Source organism: Protopterus annectens, chromosome 10.part0 (genome assembly GCF_019279795.1).
Source record: "Protopterus annectens isolate FY-2018-M chromosome 10.part0, PAN1.0, whole genome shotgun sequence".
Taxonomy (NCBI): domain Eukaryota; kingdom Metazoa; phylum Chordata; order Ceratodontiformes; family Protopteridae; genus Protopterus; species Protopterus annectens.
In genome coordinates, this window is record NC_056744.1 from 1,779,130,319 (window position 1) to 1,779,148,273 (window position 17,955).

Sequence of the window (17,955 nt, forward strand, 5' to 3'; positions counted from 1 at the left end):
GTCACCACAGTGGATCATCTGTCCGCTCATGATTGGCAGTGGAGTTTTACGGTGTTGAGTTGCCAGCCCAGCATGCAACCTTCCACAGAAGGCACACGCACACACACCTAGGGCCAATTTAGAGTGTCCAATCCAGCTACTGCATGTCTTTGGGATGTGGGAGGAAACAGGAGCACCCGGAGGAAACCCACACGACCACAGGGAGGATATGCAGACTCCACACAGAAGGCACCCCAGCCGAGAATCGAACCGGAGAACCTCTTGCTGTGAGGTGGCAATGCTAACCGCTGCACCACCGTGGCCGCCATAATAAAGTTAATAAAACTTATCTTCTGATGAGTGCTTGTAAATGATTATCTCCCCATTCCTTGTAACACACTCATGCTAGTAACAGGCAGCTGTTACTTGCTGTTTTGTTCACTGTTTTATATTTATTATGCAACTACTCAATATGCTAATTAGTTAACCATTGCACTTTTCTCCCCATGCCTTCCCTTTAAAGGAGTCCTAGCTTTAAAATAAAAATAAATAAATGAATGCAATTAAGATGGTTTGTGGTAACAAAAGAGATAAGAATGAGTGTGGCTGTAAAGTAGGATGTAAAACTGACTGCAACATCAAAAACAAGAAATGAGGAGTTCCTGTTTATTATGGGCAATTCTTTTCTTGTGTAACTAAAACGTTAGTATGATTTTGTATATGAGGAGCTACTCAATGTAAATAATTATACACTGTATGAAAGGAGAGTACACTGAATAAGATGGGCTGCAGACAAATATTCTTATATTATAAATGAGTTAAGACACTTCATGAGTGAAACATCTTTCAGGGAAGGGAATGTGCAAGAGCACAGTAGCACAAGTTATAAATGGGGAGGCTATGCCTCAGGGGTAATATGAAGATTTCACACAGAGTGTGCTGAACACATGCAATGGTTTCTTCTCTAAGATAATAAGCTAAGAAACAGTGTTGGAAGGCATTCAAAAATAGATATACAGAGATTAGATTATGCAAATGAAGGAAGAACAACATTTTTAATCTGATTAAATAGGCTCAGGCACACACGTGTGTGTGTGTGTGTGTGTGTGTGTGTGTGTGTGTGTATGTGTATGTGTATATATATATATATATATATATATATATATATATATATATATATATATATAGAAGCATAACAATTAGGAAACATCCAGAAATAATCAAACTCAAGTATTTGAAGGGGAAAAAATCAATCCACAAAGAATAATAACAGTAAAAAACTACTAAACAAGTGTTTTTTTTTAGGGAGCACTTCCTGCACCCCTGCTAATTATATATACCACATTTGAGATCACACTGCAGTGGAGAAAGGGCAAGTTCCCTGAGCCAGGGTATTGCTATGGCTATCCTTGTATAGGCCCAAAGGCCGATAGCTTATGAACCTATGATATACACTGTCCTGTGATCTCAATGTGAGAAAGCCATAAAAACTGACTAGCTCCTTTCCTTTTTCAGTCAACTGAACCAGTTTTCTCGCTCTTCGATGAAATTACACTATCAACAAAAAGCTCTATATTCCCACATACAAACACATATATAACACACTCCAACAGGGAGGAAGTAGCATTCCAAAATCCATCCCTAGGTGCCCCATTACCAGCAACATACTTTACACTAAATCTTTCACCTCAATAACAGTGACTTGGAAAGTAATTCAGTCACCTTAGTCCTGGACTCATAGCCGTCAACCTGTTACTTCCAGAAGTAGGAACAAAGTAAAGAATGTAGGGAGAAGACCCTAAATTAGGGGCATGTTTTAAGTATCAATAAGACTTTTTGGGTAAGAGATCCCAATGGCCAATCTCCCCTTTATATTTGCTGGTGCTGGAGAGACTTGCAACGGCTCTGGGAATCATGTCATCCTTGAGGAAGCACTGAAGAATTCTGACTGGTTATCAACGTTAATGTGAAATGGCGATTGGTTACAAGTGATTCTAGAATAAGATCATGGAAGTAAAGGTAGTGAATTATACATAAGTTAAAATATGAGCTTCACCCATTAGCCCATTCAATTTTGCCTACAGAATCCTGCATTTCAACTAGAAGAAAAAAATCCTGTTATCTATTGAATAGCTTTTCATTGCAATGATATATACTTAATGTAGTCAGCATTTGCATTTAATTTTAACCCTTTTTAGTACACCATTGGTTTGTGTGGGTCATTTCTTCCTAAAGAGAATGTACAATAACACCCAGTTTGCGGTCATCAGCAGAATATAAATGATAAAAATGTGGACATTCCCTACTGACCCACCTTTCATATAGATAGTGATGCACATGATACAGGCTTTAATCCATAATGAAAAAACTAAACGGTTTCATATTTTATAGGTTCATAGGTACTTGCTACACGATTGATCTGTAAAGATCTTAAGGAGCCTGGAACTTCATTCCCATAGAAGTTTTAGCTCTTATAATTTGTATACAAATAACCCAGAGATGGGCCTGACAAGGATAAGTTCGAACATTTCCATTCTGTATCAAAACAAGCTATCCAAATAAATATAAATTGTGAACAAAGCCAATACCATAAAAATGGAAATTAAAAAAACTGAAAAAAAACAAACAAAAAAAAAAGGCTTGAAAAGTCATATGATAGTCTTCAGTCAAATGCAGGAATTTCATAGTTAGAAATGTGGTGACCAAGCCCCCCTCTTCTGAGTTTTCTATCAGTGGGACCTCATAATATCTCTTGGTATTATTCTGTTAATAGCAAAGCAGTGAAGACTTGTAACTTGCCTAGGCCATGAGTGATAGATGGCCACTGGTTAAAAGCAGCAAATAAGTAATCTAGACTGTACAATTTTATGTAATAAATTATACAAAAGCTAAATTATGCAGCTTTCGTTCATTGTTTCACTGGTGGTACTCAAACCTCTCAACCTGCAGACACTGAAAATAGGTATAATGGCCTTTGAAAAGTAGGCACATCCAGCTAAAAATCTAGACATCTAATTAGTGCTAAATTTGAATGCCAAGTAGCACATAACTCTTTCCACTACTTGCTCTTTAATTTCTCCAATTTATGGGGGGTTTTAATACTATGATGGGAATGGACCCCATTGCTAAGTCAAAGTATGATTAAAGTCCAAGAAATTAGTTTTGTTTCAATCTTTGATGTCAGCCAAAAGTGCTCTTTGCAGCACCCACGATGTGCCCAATAATGACTCCTTCTGCAATTCGTATGGTGTTACATGTATCAGTAACATATCTAAATACAATTGCAGATTCTTTTTTATAAGACCCGTTGCTCCTACTACTACTGGAACTGTCTTGGTATCTTTCTTCCACATTGTTCTCATTTCTGCCTGCAGATCCTGATATTTTATGACTTTGTGCCTCTCCATACACAAGACACTGTAGTCACTGGGTGTAGCAATTTCAATGATCAATGCTACTTTTCTCTTCTTTTCATGGACCACTATATCCGGTTTTCTAGCATCTGTCTTTTGAACTGTCGGTAATAAGTGATTCCATGTGATGTAAAGTTCAGAATTTTCTATGATGTTTTGTGGCTCATGTTTCCAGTGTTTTTCAGCTACTTCAATACCATAATGTTTGCACAATCCCCAGTGCAACAGTCTTGCCACATTATTATGCCTTTCAGTATACAGTCCTTCTGCCATTAGTATGTCACAACCAGGTAACAAAATGTGTGACTGTTTCCAATTCAGTTTTACAAAACCTACATTTCTCTGTTTCTCCCACACGTTCAATGGACTTTGTAAACCAGCGTGTATGCAGCCCACTACATTGGGCCACCAATATTAACCTTTCATCTCTTGGTTTGACTTTACCTCTCCTTAACCATTCCTACATTTGTTCACTTCCAGTAGGAATGTGGCATGTTACTAGCAAATAATTCACAAAGCAAACCACACAGCAAAGGCAATTAAATTACATGCCTGAGGAGCAGTCCAGGAACCACACATCCAAAATCACTGCAACTGCAAAGGGAGACACCAAGGAATAATTCAGAAAATCGACTTTGAACCTCTAAAACTTCAGATTCACATTAATCTGCTTTCAATTACTTAAATTCATCTTCTTCAGTAGCAACCTTCACAATGCATTTATGGCCTTATATAAGCTTCCTGTGACCTCACCAAAACATCATTTAAGGTCAACAGGAATCATCAGCATCATCACCTTCAATCCCAGTTTTTCAATTTTTACACAGAGTTTAGCTATCACATCAACTGTCACTCTCGGTTCAGTGCCACTCTCCTACCTTCTGCAACAGTCAAGCCTGACTGTCACAGCCTCAGTCTTCTCTCACACAATCCATATACCTCTTTGCAGAATTCCCTCATTTCCTCTTACATTCTTTCCGTCTGTCCCAAATCTTCTTAACTAGATTGTCTCCTGTTTTCCTGCACATGTGCCAGAACACCATAATCTATCCTCTTTGACCTTTTCTGCAGTTGGAGCTACTTGGGTTTCTGCTCTGATGTCCTCATTTCTTTATCTGCCCCACACTGCGCATCTGATCAGTCATCACCTGTAGCTTCCTCAACTACTCTGTCCTCATTGTCCAGGTGCGCTGGTCATGCCTGTGCCTTGTACACCTTATTTTTCAGATTCTTTCTCATTCTTCTGTCATAACTATGCATGACACTCTGTCCCAGTTGGCTACAGCCCTTCTGATTCTAGCTTTGACCTCCTCATTCAGACTTCCTTTTGCCTCAACCAACCCGCCCAGATACTTGAAGCTGTTAACTACTGTTTTCCCTTCATTCTCACTTCTCATCTTCTTATGCTTCCTCGCATTTGCTGCCATTAATACTGTCTTATCTCTGCTCAGTTACATCCAGCGTAGCTCAGTTTTGCTTTCCATTCCTCTATCATTTGCTGAAGTTCATGCTCAGTCTGCCTGTAATGCCACATTTTCTGCGTACAGCAGCTTCATTGATCTCTCCCCAATGACCTTCTTGCTGCTATAGTCCATCATCAGTTTGAATATCAGTGGGCTCAGAGATGACCTCTGGTGCACACCCACTCCCACTAGGGACCCCTCTCTGAGACTGAACACTGTTCTTACTTGTGTCATGAGGTCCGTGCATATAGCCTGCACTAATACAATCAATGTTTCTGGGACTTCAGACCATCACAGGTCTGTCCAAATCAGCTTTCTTGGGGCATTGTCATATACGTTCTCCAAGTCTAGGAAAGCCCAGTTAGACTCTTTTGTCATCTCTAGCTTCTTTTCAGCTATCTGTCTGACTGCAAACTTTGGGCTGCCTGTGCTGCATCCTGATCTGAACCAAAACTGCTAATCTTAAATGTTATACTTTTAATCACCAGTAATCATAAAATATTTTCTTTTAATCATGAAACTAAGTTAATTATATAATATTTATTTCTGAAATATATCAATCTAAAAAGAAAACCTCTCTGAAAATATCTGCACACATCAATGCAGTTTAGCATGCACACTATACGAAGACAGCCTGACATCTAGAGGACAAGGCTGAAAACGCACATTTCAGCTTTATAAACAGTCATTTAAACCCAGTTTGGAGTTCCTAAATTAAATCCATTCCTGTTACATTTCTTTGCTTTAATTGTAAACAGTGTTTTCCAGCCTTTCTCTTTATTAATTACACTATTCATTCCTAAAAAGCATAAATGATGCAGTTTTAAGATGAATGACATGTCTTCATAGTGCAGTTATCTCTGTACATCTCCGAATTTTACTGAGATGTTCAGAAATCCTGTCTTTAAATTTGGACATATTTTTGCTGTGGAGAAGGCAGAACATAATCATAAATATGTTATGCCTTCATTTCTACATTCAACAAACATATTTATTTTATAAATATATATCAAAAATGAATATTATATAACCGAGTTCCATGGGTAAATGAAAATGTTTTATGATTATTGGTGTTTAAAAGTGTAACACTTAAGCATTTTTAAATCATTGATTTCTGTTGGCCTTAGCAGGAAATGATGTTTTGGTGAGGTCAAAGGAAGTTTATCTATAGGCAGCAAATGCATTTTGAAGGTTCTTACTGAAGAAGTTGCATTTAAAGCATTGAAACCGGTCCATCGTAAATGTGAGGTTTCTAAGGTTCAGGAAAGCTTTTCTGCATTAAACCTTTTTGGCTCCCTTTGCTGTTGCTTGGCTTTTGGATACTATTCAGAAATGCATGTTTGGCAAACCATAATAACAGAAATGCTGGAGAAATATAAGCACATTATCAAAGAGACATTGTCAAATCTGTACACTTAAATTGTATTACAAATGCACACAATGTCATTTAGCTTTGTTTCTGAAAAAGGAATTTGTAAGAGATGTGTGAGATATGCTCTAGACAGGACAGAAATGAAGGTCAGCAGGACTAAGACAGAATATACATGTGTGAATGAGGGGGGGGGGGCAGAGGAATGGTGAAAATGCAGGGAGTAGAGCTGGCGAAGGTGGAGGAATTTAAGTACTTGGGATTAACAGTTTAGAGTAATGGTGAGTGTGGAACAGAGGTGAAGAAGAGAGTGCAGGCAGCAAGGAGTGGGTGGAGATGAATGTCAGGAGTAATTTGTGACAGACGGGTACCAGTAAGAGTGAAAGGGAAGGTCTACAAAATGTAGTGAGACCAGCTATGTTATATGGGTTGGAGACAGTGGCACTGATGAAAAGGCAGGAGTCAGAGTTGGAGGTGGCAGTGTTAAAGATGTTAAGATTTGCATTGGGTATGACGAGGATGGGCAGGATTAGATATGAGTTCATAGGTTCATAGGTTTATACTAGGCTATCTGCCCTAAGGAATTTATAAGCCTAGCCCAAAGTTATGTGGCTTACGCCACCCCTTATGTTAGAAATAATGTGCCCATTAGTTTGTTGTGCCTCTGTCCAGCAGTGACACAGAGATGATTCCCAGGGTAAACCTACGATCTCCCATCCACTGGTCAAGATTTCTCTTGAACAGAGCCAGCAAGGTGCTCTGCCTCACATGGACTGGGATTTTATTCCACAGCATGGGGAGTCTCTGGGTGATAAATCTATCCCTTCAGCACGTCCTATTTATATCCGTGCTAAGGTTTAAGTCACTTGCTCTAGTGGTTCTGGTGGATTTGGATTTTTTGAGGTGGAGCATGTCCATTAATTCTGGGTTGGTCATGGCCTTGTATGTCAGGCACAGGTCACCTCTGAGCAGATGGTATGCAACTGAATAGAGTTGGCGTTTCTTCAGTCTGGCAGTATATGACAGGTTTTGGAGTCCCTTTATCCTTTTGGTGAGGAACTTTTGGGGTCTCTCCAATTGCTGCAGGTGTCGGGTGAGATACATCCTGAATGGGGCATTGTACTCGATCATTGGTCTGATAAGTGAAGAGTACAGGGGAACAATGACCTCACTTGATCTGGATGTGAATCCCTTCATGATCAGATGGGCAATGTAGAAGGTCTTCGAACCACTTTAGCAACGTGAGTGTCAAATGAGAGGCCACTGTCAACCTGGGTACCCAGGTCCCTGATAACCTCTTCTGTGCTTAGTGGGTTGCCATCTATATGGTAGCTTGGGGTTACCTTGTTTTTCCCGAAGGGTATGACTATACACTTTTTTGCATTTAACTTCAGGCCATGGCTCTGGCACCAGCTATCAGTTTCCGTGAGACCCCTCTGAAGGATGTCTGTGTCCGATGTACTATCCACTATGGCACCCAGTTTGCAGTCATCCACAAACTTTGTCAGCCATAGTCCTCCTATGTTTGCCTGTACTTCTGAGAAGTAGATGCCGAACAATAGGGAGCCAAGGACTGAGCCCTGTGGGACACCACTTGTAACCGGCTTGGAGTCTGACATGGCTCCAGCAACTCTAACCCTGTGGGTTCTGTCCTTTAGCCAGTTTGCAACCCATCTTGTGACATATGGGTTTACATTTAAGCTGGTAAGTTTCTCTATGATACCCGAGTGGGGTATTGTGTCGAAAGCTTTTGCAAGGTCAAGGTAGGCTGTATGGACTGCCTTTCCCTCATCAATGGCCTTGGTAACTGCTTCGAAGAAGTTGACCAAGTTCAAAAGGCAAGATCTGCCCTTGACAAAGCCAAACTGGGTTGGGTCCAAGGTCTGCAAGTCCACTATGTCCTTGTTTATGAGTTCCATTATGATCCTCTCCATAGCTTTGCAGACCAGGCTTGTTAAGCTTATGGGGTGGTAATTACCAGGGTCCATAGAGGCACCGCCTTTGTGGAGTGGGACCACAGTTGCCGTACGCCACTCCTTGGGCACATGTCCTGTGGTAAGGCTAAGATTAAACAGCTGCCTTATGTGCGGGTTTAGTTCTTCATTGAGTTCATGTAGCACACAGCCGGGGACACCATCCGGTCCCATTGATGCTGTGTTTTTAGCTTTAGAGAGAGCAGCTTTCACCTGCGCATTTGAGATGTCTGGGAGGCTACACTCTGTTGGGATAGTTATCTCTCCTTTTGTGGGGGAGAGGGGGGTGAAGTTTGCGCTGAACCTGTCTGTCAGTATGTTGGCAATGTCTGTGGGTTCAGTGATTTTTGTATCATTTTGGACTAATTCTGAGCATATCTGGGAGTTTCCACCCAGGTTTCTGACATAGCTCAAGAAGGCCTTATGATTGTCTTTTGAATCTATGGCAATTTTTTTCTCAAAGTTGGCCTTGGATGATTTTATGAGGGATCGTAGTTTCTTGCTAGTACTGATCAAAGATGCCTTCCCTTTTTGGGATTTTGCTCTATCATGTAATAGCTTTCTCCTCTTATTGTAAAGTTTGTTTATGGCTGGGGTCCACCAGACTGGACGTTTGCCCTTGGTGGAAAGAGTCTTGGTTTTATTTGGGATTGCCTGATCCATGCAGTCCTGTAGGTGTTCATAGAAGGCATTTGTAAGGGCTTCCGCAGATTGGGTTGTGGTTTCCATTGGCTCAGGGGCCTTGAAGGATACCACACCTGTCTTGAGTAGTGTGAAGTTTGCTTTAGAGAAGTTCTTCACTGTGGTCTTTTTTGTTTGGGGTGGGGGCGGGATGTGGATTTCTAGTGAGATTAGTTTATGATCTGATCTCACCAAAGAGGATATACTTCGGTGTGGAGCATTTTGTCCCCATGTTTGTGATGATGAGATCTAGTATATTTTCTCCTCTTGTGGGGACGGTGACTAGTTGTTCCATGGCATTTGAATTTATGAACTCCAGGAACCTTTGGGCTAGACAGTTGGGGCTTGAGTAATGTTCCCAGTCTATATTTGAGTAGTTGAAGTCACCCAATATGATGGTGTTTAGTGATACATTTATACCCTCCAGTGTCTTCAGGAAGGCTGTGTGGGTTTCCTGAGTTTGAGAGGGTGGCCTGTAGCATGCTACAAATTGTAGAGCAGTTTTGCCTATGGTTAATTGCACCTGGATGGTTTCCGATGCTTCGTGCGTAGCCACCAACCTGGAGGTGTGGGTATCCTTGATGAATATGGATACACCCCCTCCTTTTGTGTTATGGTCCGGGTTTTGGAGCCGGAACGCATGATATGAGGTAAAACCTGATAGTGCCGGGGTGCTCTCAAGAGCCTTGAACCAGGTTTCAGTCACAGCACAGACATCGATGTTCTCCATACTGAGAAGGGCCTTGAGTGCGTGTATTTTGAGATTTAGACTTCTGGCATTGAGCAGCATTACCCTTAGTTTCTTCCCGTTTTTGTTTTCTAGGGTGGTAGGTTTAGAATTTGAGCCTTGCCTAAAAAAGGCACTATGGGGATGGCAAGAGCCTTAGCCAATATCCGTAATCCCAGGGGTGACAGATGCAAGCCGTCCCTTGCGAAGCAGCGTGGCTTGTCAAGCATGTCATCCCAAGCAGACAGACACTGGATCCCCTTTGAATGACACCAGAAATTAAGCCAATTGTTAAAGCTGATCATCTTGTCACTATATTGTGGCATCATTCGTGGTGAAGGAAGGATACTGCTCAGGGTCAGGGTCATACCTGCCTGGGCTACATAATCAGAGAGATCCTCTATGTCTCTTTTCATGTAGTCCAGGGAGTATATTAGAAGGTCAGGTTGGATGGTTTGGAGACAAAGCCAGAGAGACAAGACTGCGCTAGTTTGGACATGTGCTGAGGAGGGATGCTGTGTATATTGGGAAAAGGATGCTAAAGATGGAGCTGCCAGGTAACAGGAAAAGAGGAAGGCCTAAGATAAGGTTTATGGATGTGGTGTGAGAGGACATCCAGGTGGTTGTGACAGAGCAAGATGCAGAGGACAAGAAGAAAAGGAAACAGATGATCCGCTGTGGCGACCAGGAGCAGCTAAAAGAAAAGAAGAAGAAGAAGAGATGTGTGTCCTCTAGTGCTGCTAGCACTTTAGTGATATAGTGTGGTTTTCTGTGCATGAGACAGCTTCAAAAATCATACGTGATGAGACGGATTCAGAACATTATGTGAAGGGTAAATTAAGCCTGTAAATTGAGAGATACATTATGTATACAGGTAAATCAGACTTGCAAATAGGTATAATAGGTATGTTGCTACAAAATAAGGACAGCTGACAGATCTTGTGGTGCTGTATTCTTTATCCGGAGTTAGACTTGAAAGGTATAGTTCAGTAACTTTCATTTAGTTGTATTTGAGTTTCTTTGAAGATAATTGTGCTATAAATACTTAAGTTTTTTAATCTAATAAAGTGGTCTCCAGCCATTTTAATGTATTCTGGCCAGACTTCTATTATTGCATCTTTTAAAAATTTTGACTTATTAAAAATTTAATTTTAAAACTGATCGGCTTGTCTTTGTGATTATCCTTAATATGTACGATCATTGGGAGCCATTGCAATTAGTTCCAGTCTTGGGATTGTTCATCTTGGGATTGCTCTAACATTTATATCAACGAATTGTCCTTATTCCAATCACCTTATGTGACGACTATAATTTTCTAGAAGTAAGCTAGGAGGTACCGACATCCAGTATTGGGGGGGGGGGGGCAGGAGATGATAGAAGCTCCTGAGAAGATGGGTTAAACAGGGTGTGGAATGCCCTTAAACTGAATTACAACACTGCAGGAAGTGTGACTGAGAAGCAGTAAAGGAGAGAAGACAGTTATAACCGTAGCACAGAGTGATTCCCGCTCCTTGGGAAAGGGATGGAAAGAACAGATAGAATAAAATGTGCGACTACAGGAGGCAGACTTTATCATTCTGAGAAGCTGGAGGAGAGAATGTTGATAGTTGTTAGGAACTAACATTCATGGAAAAACTGTGAGGCTGCACAAAAGGAGGAGTCGGACTGTGTACAGGGACAAGGAGAAGGAAGTGGAGCGAGGGGTGACCACCATCTTCACTAAAGAATGAGATAAGAAAGGACTCTGTGGGCAGATAAGGGCACACAAGAGAATGAAAATTCAGGAGGAAAAAGTCACACAAAATTCTGATGAAGCATACAGCTAAGGCTAACCATCTAGCAAAGATAGACAAAGAAAAATCAACGGACAGTTATAAAGGCATGTGAGCGATGTCAGCGTGTGAATGAGTTACAGAATAATAAAGAAAATGTTAAGAAGCAGCACACCAGGCAGGATGACTGAGAATTAATTTTCTATTAAAAAACAGTGGGACTGTATCAACAAGAAGGAAGCAGCCATATGAATGGCTGTACAAATAGAAAGATGATTACATATGAAGAAGAGAAAGAATTTCTGGCATGTTACAGTGAGAAAGTACAGAGATTTCATGGAGCATCCCAGGGTGATGGCAGAAGTAACAAATGTGTGAAATTAAACTCTAACAGTATCTCCTGGAGGACTTGAGTGATGCCTGAAAGGATAGCAGTGTCATTCACCTTGCCCAAAGGACATTTCAGAAAGGAGCCAGATCAAACAGCCTTGCCTCCAGCCCATCTTTGTTTAATGCTGGTGGACTTTTTGAATGGTTACCAGATGAGCAATAGAATGGTGCCATTCAACACAGGCCTTATCAGTTTGGCCCAGTCTGTTTGAAATTTCATTAAGGCATTTGCCACCAAGTTTCACGTGAAACTGATGGAAATACTGAAGGGTGCAGGAACAAAATCCATCCTTTGCCACCAAGTTTCACGTGAAACTGATGGAAATACTGAAGGGTGCAGGAACAAAATCCATCCTTTGCCACCAAGTTTCATGTGAAACTGATGGAAATACTGAAGGGTGCAGGAACAAAATCCATCCTTTGCCACCAAGTTTCACGTGAAACTGATGGAAATACTGAAGGGTGCAGGAACAAAATCCATCCTTTGCCACCAAGTTTCACGTGAAACTGATGGAAATACTGAAGGGTGCAGGAACAAAATCCATCCAACAAAATAGAAAAAAGAATTGATTAACTGTCAGGCGGCAGGAGTTGCAAATGGACAAAACTGCTGAGCAAGAAACTTGTAAATAGTGGGTACCTACAGCATTTGGCACAGGAATTGCTCCAGTTCAGCATATTTCTGTCAGATGATTCCATAAGATTACAGAAGATTACTAACCTGTTCACTAATAACACCACAGTTAGGGTGGGGCTAAATGATTTGAGACCCTGTCTTGAGCATAATCTGGTGCTGCTTGTAAGATGGGAAGGGACATTGCTAATGGGATTAAATTAAAAAAAAAAGTATAAGGTTATGCATATGTGTTAAGAGGGTTATCACCAGGACTGTATTTATCAGTACTTCGCGGCTGATGTACATATTTGGGGAAGGTCTAGACAAAATCAACTAAACATTCGGGCATACTGTCAGGGGTGCAACTCTAAGGATACAGATGCAATCTTCCTGCTGTAGTGGGCAAGGTCTATATCTGATTATCGAACTTTTAAATGTTCAAACACCATATGGTCGACACCATATGTTCGAACTCTTAAAAGTTCGAAAATAAAAAAAAAACAGAAAAAACCTACCTGAAAGATTAGGAAGGGGGCAAGCCCCCCTGCACCCCCCCCCCACACACCGCGTTTTAAGTATACCAACTCCGAGATCGCACTACAGTGCAGACAATGGAAAACTTCCATTTCCGTACTGTACGGAGATGTCCATTGAAACATTCGAACTTTTAAAAGTTTGATCATATGGTGTTGACCATATGACTTTTGAACTTTTAAAAGTTCGACAATGTACTATAGACCCTAGTGGGTATTGGTACTGAGGCCTCATAAGAAATACTATATTTAGTTTTCTAAGCCATTTCAGGAAAATGAGATTGAGTTGATTAAGAATGCACAATACAATACAGTAGATTTGCAAAAGGGAATGGCACCCTGGAATTCAAGTAAGGCCTCAGAACTGAAAATGTGCACAGTGTGGTGACAGAGGAAGGGAAAGAACAGACATGATATGGATGCAAAGCACCACTGGGTGGTTTTGAGGGCAGTATAGAATTAAAAGGGAATAGGGTGGGAGGACACTGGAGACAACTGAGGGGAAAAAAAGGTTCACAAATGATATCATGAAACATTACTTCATGGAAAGAGTTGTACATTTATGAAATATAGTATGGGAGTGGGTGGTAGGGTGCATATCTGCATCGGGTTCAGAATTCAAGTTCTGGTACAGAACTGTAGTGCAACATATTGGGGAGCTGAACTTTTGAGGTGCTGTCCATCAGATAAGATGTTAAGCCGAGGTCCCATCTGTTGGAGTTGGTGGAATTGCAGGTGGATATGAAGATGTCATGGTACTTGTAAAACAAGCAGTAGTGAAATTTATCCAGTGACTTGGCCATACCATCTTTGGTCACTACTACATGTCTGTCTAATAAATAAAATAAAATATAATGACATTGTCTTGACTTGGACTGGTAGGAAAATCAAGTGGAAAAGGCAGGACAACTGCATAAAGCTAACTACAAATTCCATTTGGATTTTATGGCCAGATATATTCTTCAATAGGTGCAATGCATTTTGTCAAAATCATCAAAATCAGTTTTAAAAACTCATTTAATTGAAAGGGATTTTTTTCCAAAAAAATAAAAACAAGAACTTAGTAGTTATTTTTCTTTCTTTCTTTCTTTCTTTGTCTAACGCCCACAACCCAGAAGGCTTAAGGAGCTTGCCTTTTTTTTGTTGTTGAAGGAACAGCACTGCTGATGTCATTTGAACACATGCATTCTTGCGCAAGGTTTTCTGATAAACCTGTATTGTCTGATGTATTTTTGTCAAACTCTGTCGCAGTATTTGGTGTTTGGCACATGCATATGATATTCTACTGTAATATTTCTCACTTCGCTTAGACGTGATGAATACGTGTAGTATTTTCAAACATGATTTCTTATAGAATTGTTCTAGATAAATGTAGTTTGTGATAACATATCTTGTTTGCAGTTCAGAGACAATCAGGCATGTATATAATGTTCTTTACTATATCAAACAAAAGGAAAGAATGGCAGTGTAATTATGTCCATTTTTGGTTTAAACCCTCAGCCACATCTGGTTACGCACACTTCCAAAACAGTAGAAAAGTCCACATATTACACATGCACTTCTAAAGAAATATTTTCTTCCTTCTTTTTTTTAGCCCACATTGTACAACAACAGTATCAAAGGTCTCATGACGAGTGGCAAGAGTGACAGTAATTGATCTAAATCATATTAACAAGTCACCTCACCATTCCAGACATCATATTATACAATGCCTGGCCATTAACACCGTAAAACGAGCACGCTGATTGGCCAGCCCAACCAGCGTGCCCATTGAAAATAAACAACGGAAAAAGGTCCGGTTGTCGAGACTTTTTTCCGTTGATACATTCTTTCATTTTAAGTGGAGCAACGGATATCTTCTTTTCTTCATTGCTTACTTTCCTGAGCACTGATGTACTGGCTATGCGTGGGAACGCAAGTTCCAAACGCATGCGCAGTACATCAGATAGGGCAAGCAGGAGATAGCCAGAGGTGGAAGGACAGCATGGCACCATTATACAAGGACATCATTTAAGAAAAGTAAGTATTTTTTTCCTTAAATAATGTCATTGTATAATAGCAATAACCCACTTCTGGGTGTGGGTACTGCTGGATTTACCCACGGTTGTCTTTGTTTGATCAGAAACCACACCATCCATGGGTAAATCCAGCATTACCCACACCCAAGCGTGGGTTATTGCTTAAATAATTAACATAACTTAGCAGTCAGTTTGTCACATGATCGCAGAAGCATCCTGTTAGTCAGAAAAAAAATAGAAATCATAATCATGCTTTTACTACAAAAAATAATGATCCATAAAGAGTCTAAAGTAATTAATGATGCTGTCTTAAAATTTGCCTTTCATATAATTACCTTTTTCTGTACTCCTGTCCACATGATAGCACTTGCGTTAATTCGAAGGTCCTGGCCATAGGGGAAACGTGAGTCAAAGCTGCCGATGATGACGTAATTCACTGTCTCCTGCTGTGTAATTTGCCAGTTCAGAATGTCGTATACATCTGGTGGGTTACCAGTTGCATCAAGGTAGAACTCTTCTCCCATGGAATCATAAAAATGGACAGATTTTATGTAATGTAAAAGCTATAGAAAAAATAAAATAAAATTTCATCAAGATGTGACTACCTTATGTTTTCACCTTATGTTTTCTTTCCATAACTTTCTCATGGGCTACAAAGTACCACAATGCCTGTTCCTACCTCAGAGGCACATCTTACTGTTTTATCCTTTCCTTTGTGCTATGTTTCTTCTCTTTTCTTTCTTTGCTTTAATAACATATTTTTGTTTAGTGCACTAGATGCGTTATGGTATGTACTTGTCTTGTTTATTTGTGAGGTCAATATTTCTTCATAGGTGCTGTTAACAAAGGAATAATCACAATCCCGCACATGATCTAACAGGCAAGTAACATCACCTTTTGGTGTAATGGTAGTAATTGTTTCAGCAAGACAGAGTCATGTGACATCCCAATGCCTCACATGACCTAACAGGTAAGCAACAATACCTTTTGGTATAACGGTAGTAATTGTTTTAGCAAGACAGAGTCGTGTGACATACTGCATGCATGGTCTTGTGGGATTATTAAAGACATGCTACACTTTTAATTACAGTAATGATAAAGTTAGTCCAAGTCATGCAGTCCTGAAATTAACCTCTCTTGACCCCCAATTGAAATTTAGTGATTATTTTTTAGAATATTAGAGTAGAAAAATCAGTTCCGGTTAAATATTCAACATATACATGCAGTATGTTGCAATACTCAGTAAAAAGAGCTGCAAATGTGTTAGCACATGTAAATATGGGTTTGATTCCAACAACATCTAATTCCATATTTTTTCAAACAAAGCAAGGCAATTTACTTTGTCAAAGGTCCCAGGTTAAACTTACCATTGAAAGCTGTCACATGTACATGTATGTCTGATCTTGTTATTAACAAATAAATAACTGAAGAAACATGACCTGCCAGCCTGCATAGGTACATTCTGGACACTTTCTTATACTTTAAAATTATGTTTTTATTTTACAGGTGTGGTATGACATCATGAGTGATACGTTGACTTAAGGTGCAACACAAGGCAGGGCTGAGTCTGAAAAATGGCAATGAAAAATGTAAATAGATTCACAAGGAAGTAGCAGGCTAGCTGTCCTTGTAGTGCATTTAAATATTAAGTAGTAGGCTAGCTATCCTTGTAGTGCATTTAAATATTAAGTAGCAGGCTAGCTGTCCTTGTAGTCCATTTAAATATTAAGTAGCAGGCTAGCTGTCCTTGTAGTGCATTTAAATATTAAGTAGCAGGCTAGCTGTCCTTGTAGTGCATTTAAATATTACATAGCAGGCTAGCTGTCCTTGTAGGGCATTTAAATATTAAGTAGCAGGCTAGCTGTCCTTGTAGTGCATTTAAATATTAAGTAGCAGGCTAGCTGTCCTTGTAGTGCATTTAAATATTAAGTGTAGGCTAGCTGTCCTTGTAGTCCATTTAAATATTAAGTAGCAGGCTAGCTGTCCTTGTAGTGCATTTAAATATTAAGTAGTAGGCCAGCTGTCCTTGTAGTCCATTTAAATATTAAGTAGCAGGCTAGTTGTCCTTGTAGTGCATTTAAATATTAAGTAGTAGGCTAGCTGTCCTTGTAGTGCATTTAAATATTAAGTGTAGGCTAGCTGTCCTTGTAGTGCATTTAAATATTAAGTAGCAGGCTAGCTGTCCTTGTAGTGCATTTAAATATTAAGTAGCAGGCTAGCTGTCCTTGTAGTCCATTTAAATATTAAGTAACAGCCTAGCTATCCTTGTAGTGCATTTAAATATTAAGTAGCAGGCTAGCTGTACTTGTAGTGCATTTAAATATCAAGTAGCAGCCTAGCTGTCCTTGTAGTGCATTTAAATATTAAGTAGCAGGCTAGCTGTCCTTGTAGTGCATTTAAATATTAAGTAGCAGGCTAGCTGTCCTTGTAGTCCATTTAAATATTAAGTAGTAGGCTAGTTTTCCTTGTAGTCCATTTAAATATTAAGTAGCAGGCTAGCTGTCCTTGTAGTGCATTTAAATATTAAGTAGTAGGCTAGCTGTCCTTGTAGTGCATTTAAATATTAAGTAGCAGGCTAGCTGTCCTTGTAGTGCATTTAAATATTAAGTAGCAGGCTAGCTGTCCTTGTAGTGCATTTAAATATTAAGTAGCAGTCTAGCTGTCCTTGTAGTGCATTTAAATATTAAGTGTAGGCTGGCTGTCCTTGAAGTCCATTTAAATATTAAGTAGCAGGCTAGCTGTCCTTGTAGTGCATTTAAATATTAAGTAGTAGGCGAGCTGTCCTTGTAGTGCATTTAAATATTAAGTAGTAGGCTAGCTGTCATTGTAGTCCATTTAAATATTAAGTAGCAGGCTAGCTGTCCTTGTAGAGCATTTAAATATTAAGTAGTAGGCTAGCTGTCCTTGTAGTGCATTTAAATAGTAAGTGTGGGCTAGCTGTCCTTGTAGTGCATTTAAATATTAAGTAGCAGGCTAGCTGTCCTTGTAGTGCATTTAAATATAAAGTAGCAGCCTAGCTGT

The 17,955-nt window shown here is 39.9% G+C and overlaps 1 protein-coding gene across 1 annotated transcript in view; it reads right to left on the minus strand.

Annotated features, from left to right (window-relative positions):
• The window catches only part of LOC122814491 (extracellular calcium-sensing receptor-like), a 130,351-nt gene that overhangs the window by 29,589 nt on the left and 82,807 nt on the right, over nt 1–17,955 (minus strand). The window contains exon 4 of the mRNA XM_044087066.1: nt 15,270–15,497. Within this exon, the coding sequence (XP_043943001.1) occupies nt 15,270–15,497 (228 nt within the window). The remainder of the gene's footprint in view (nt 1–15,269; nt 15,498–17,955) is intronic.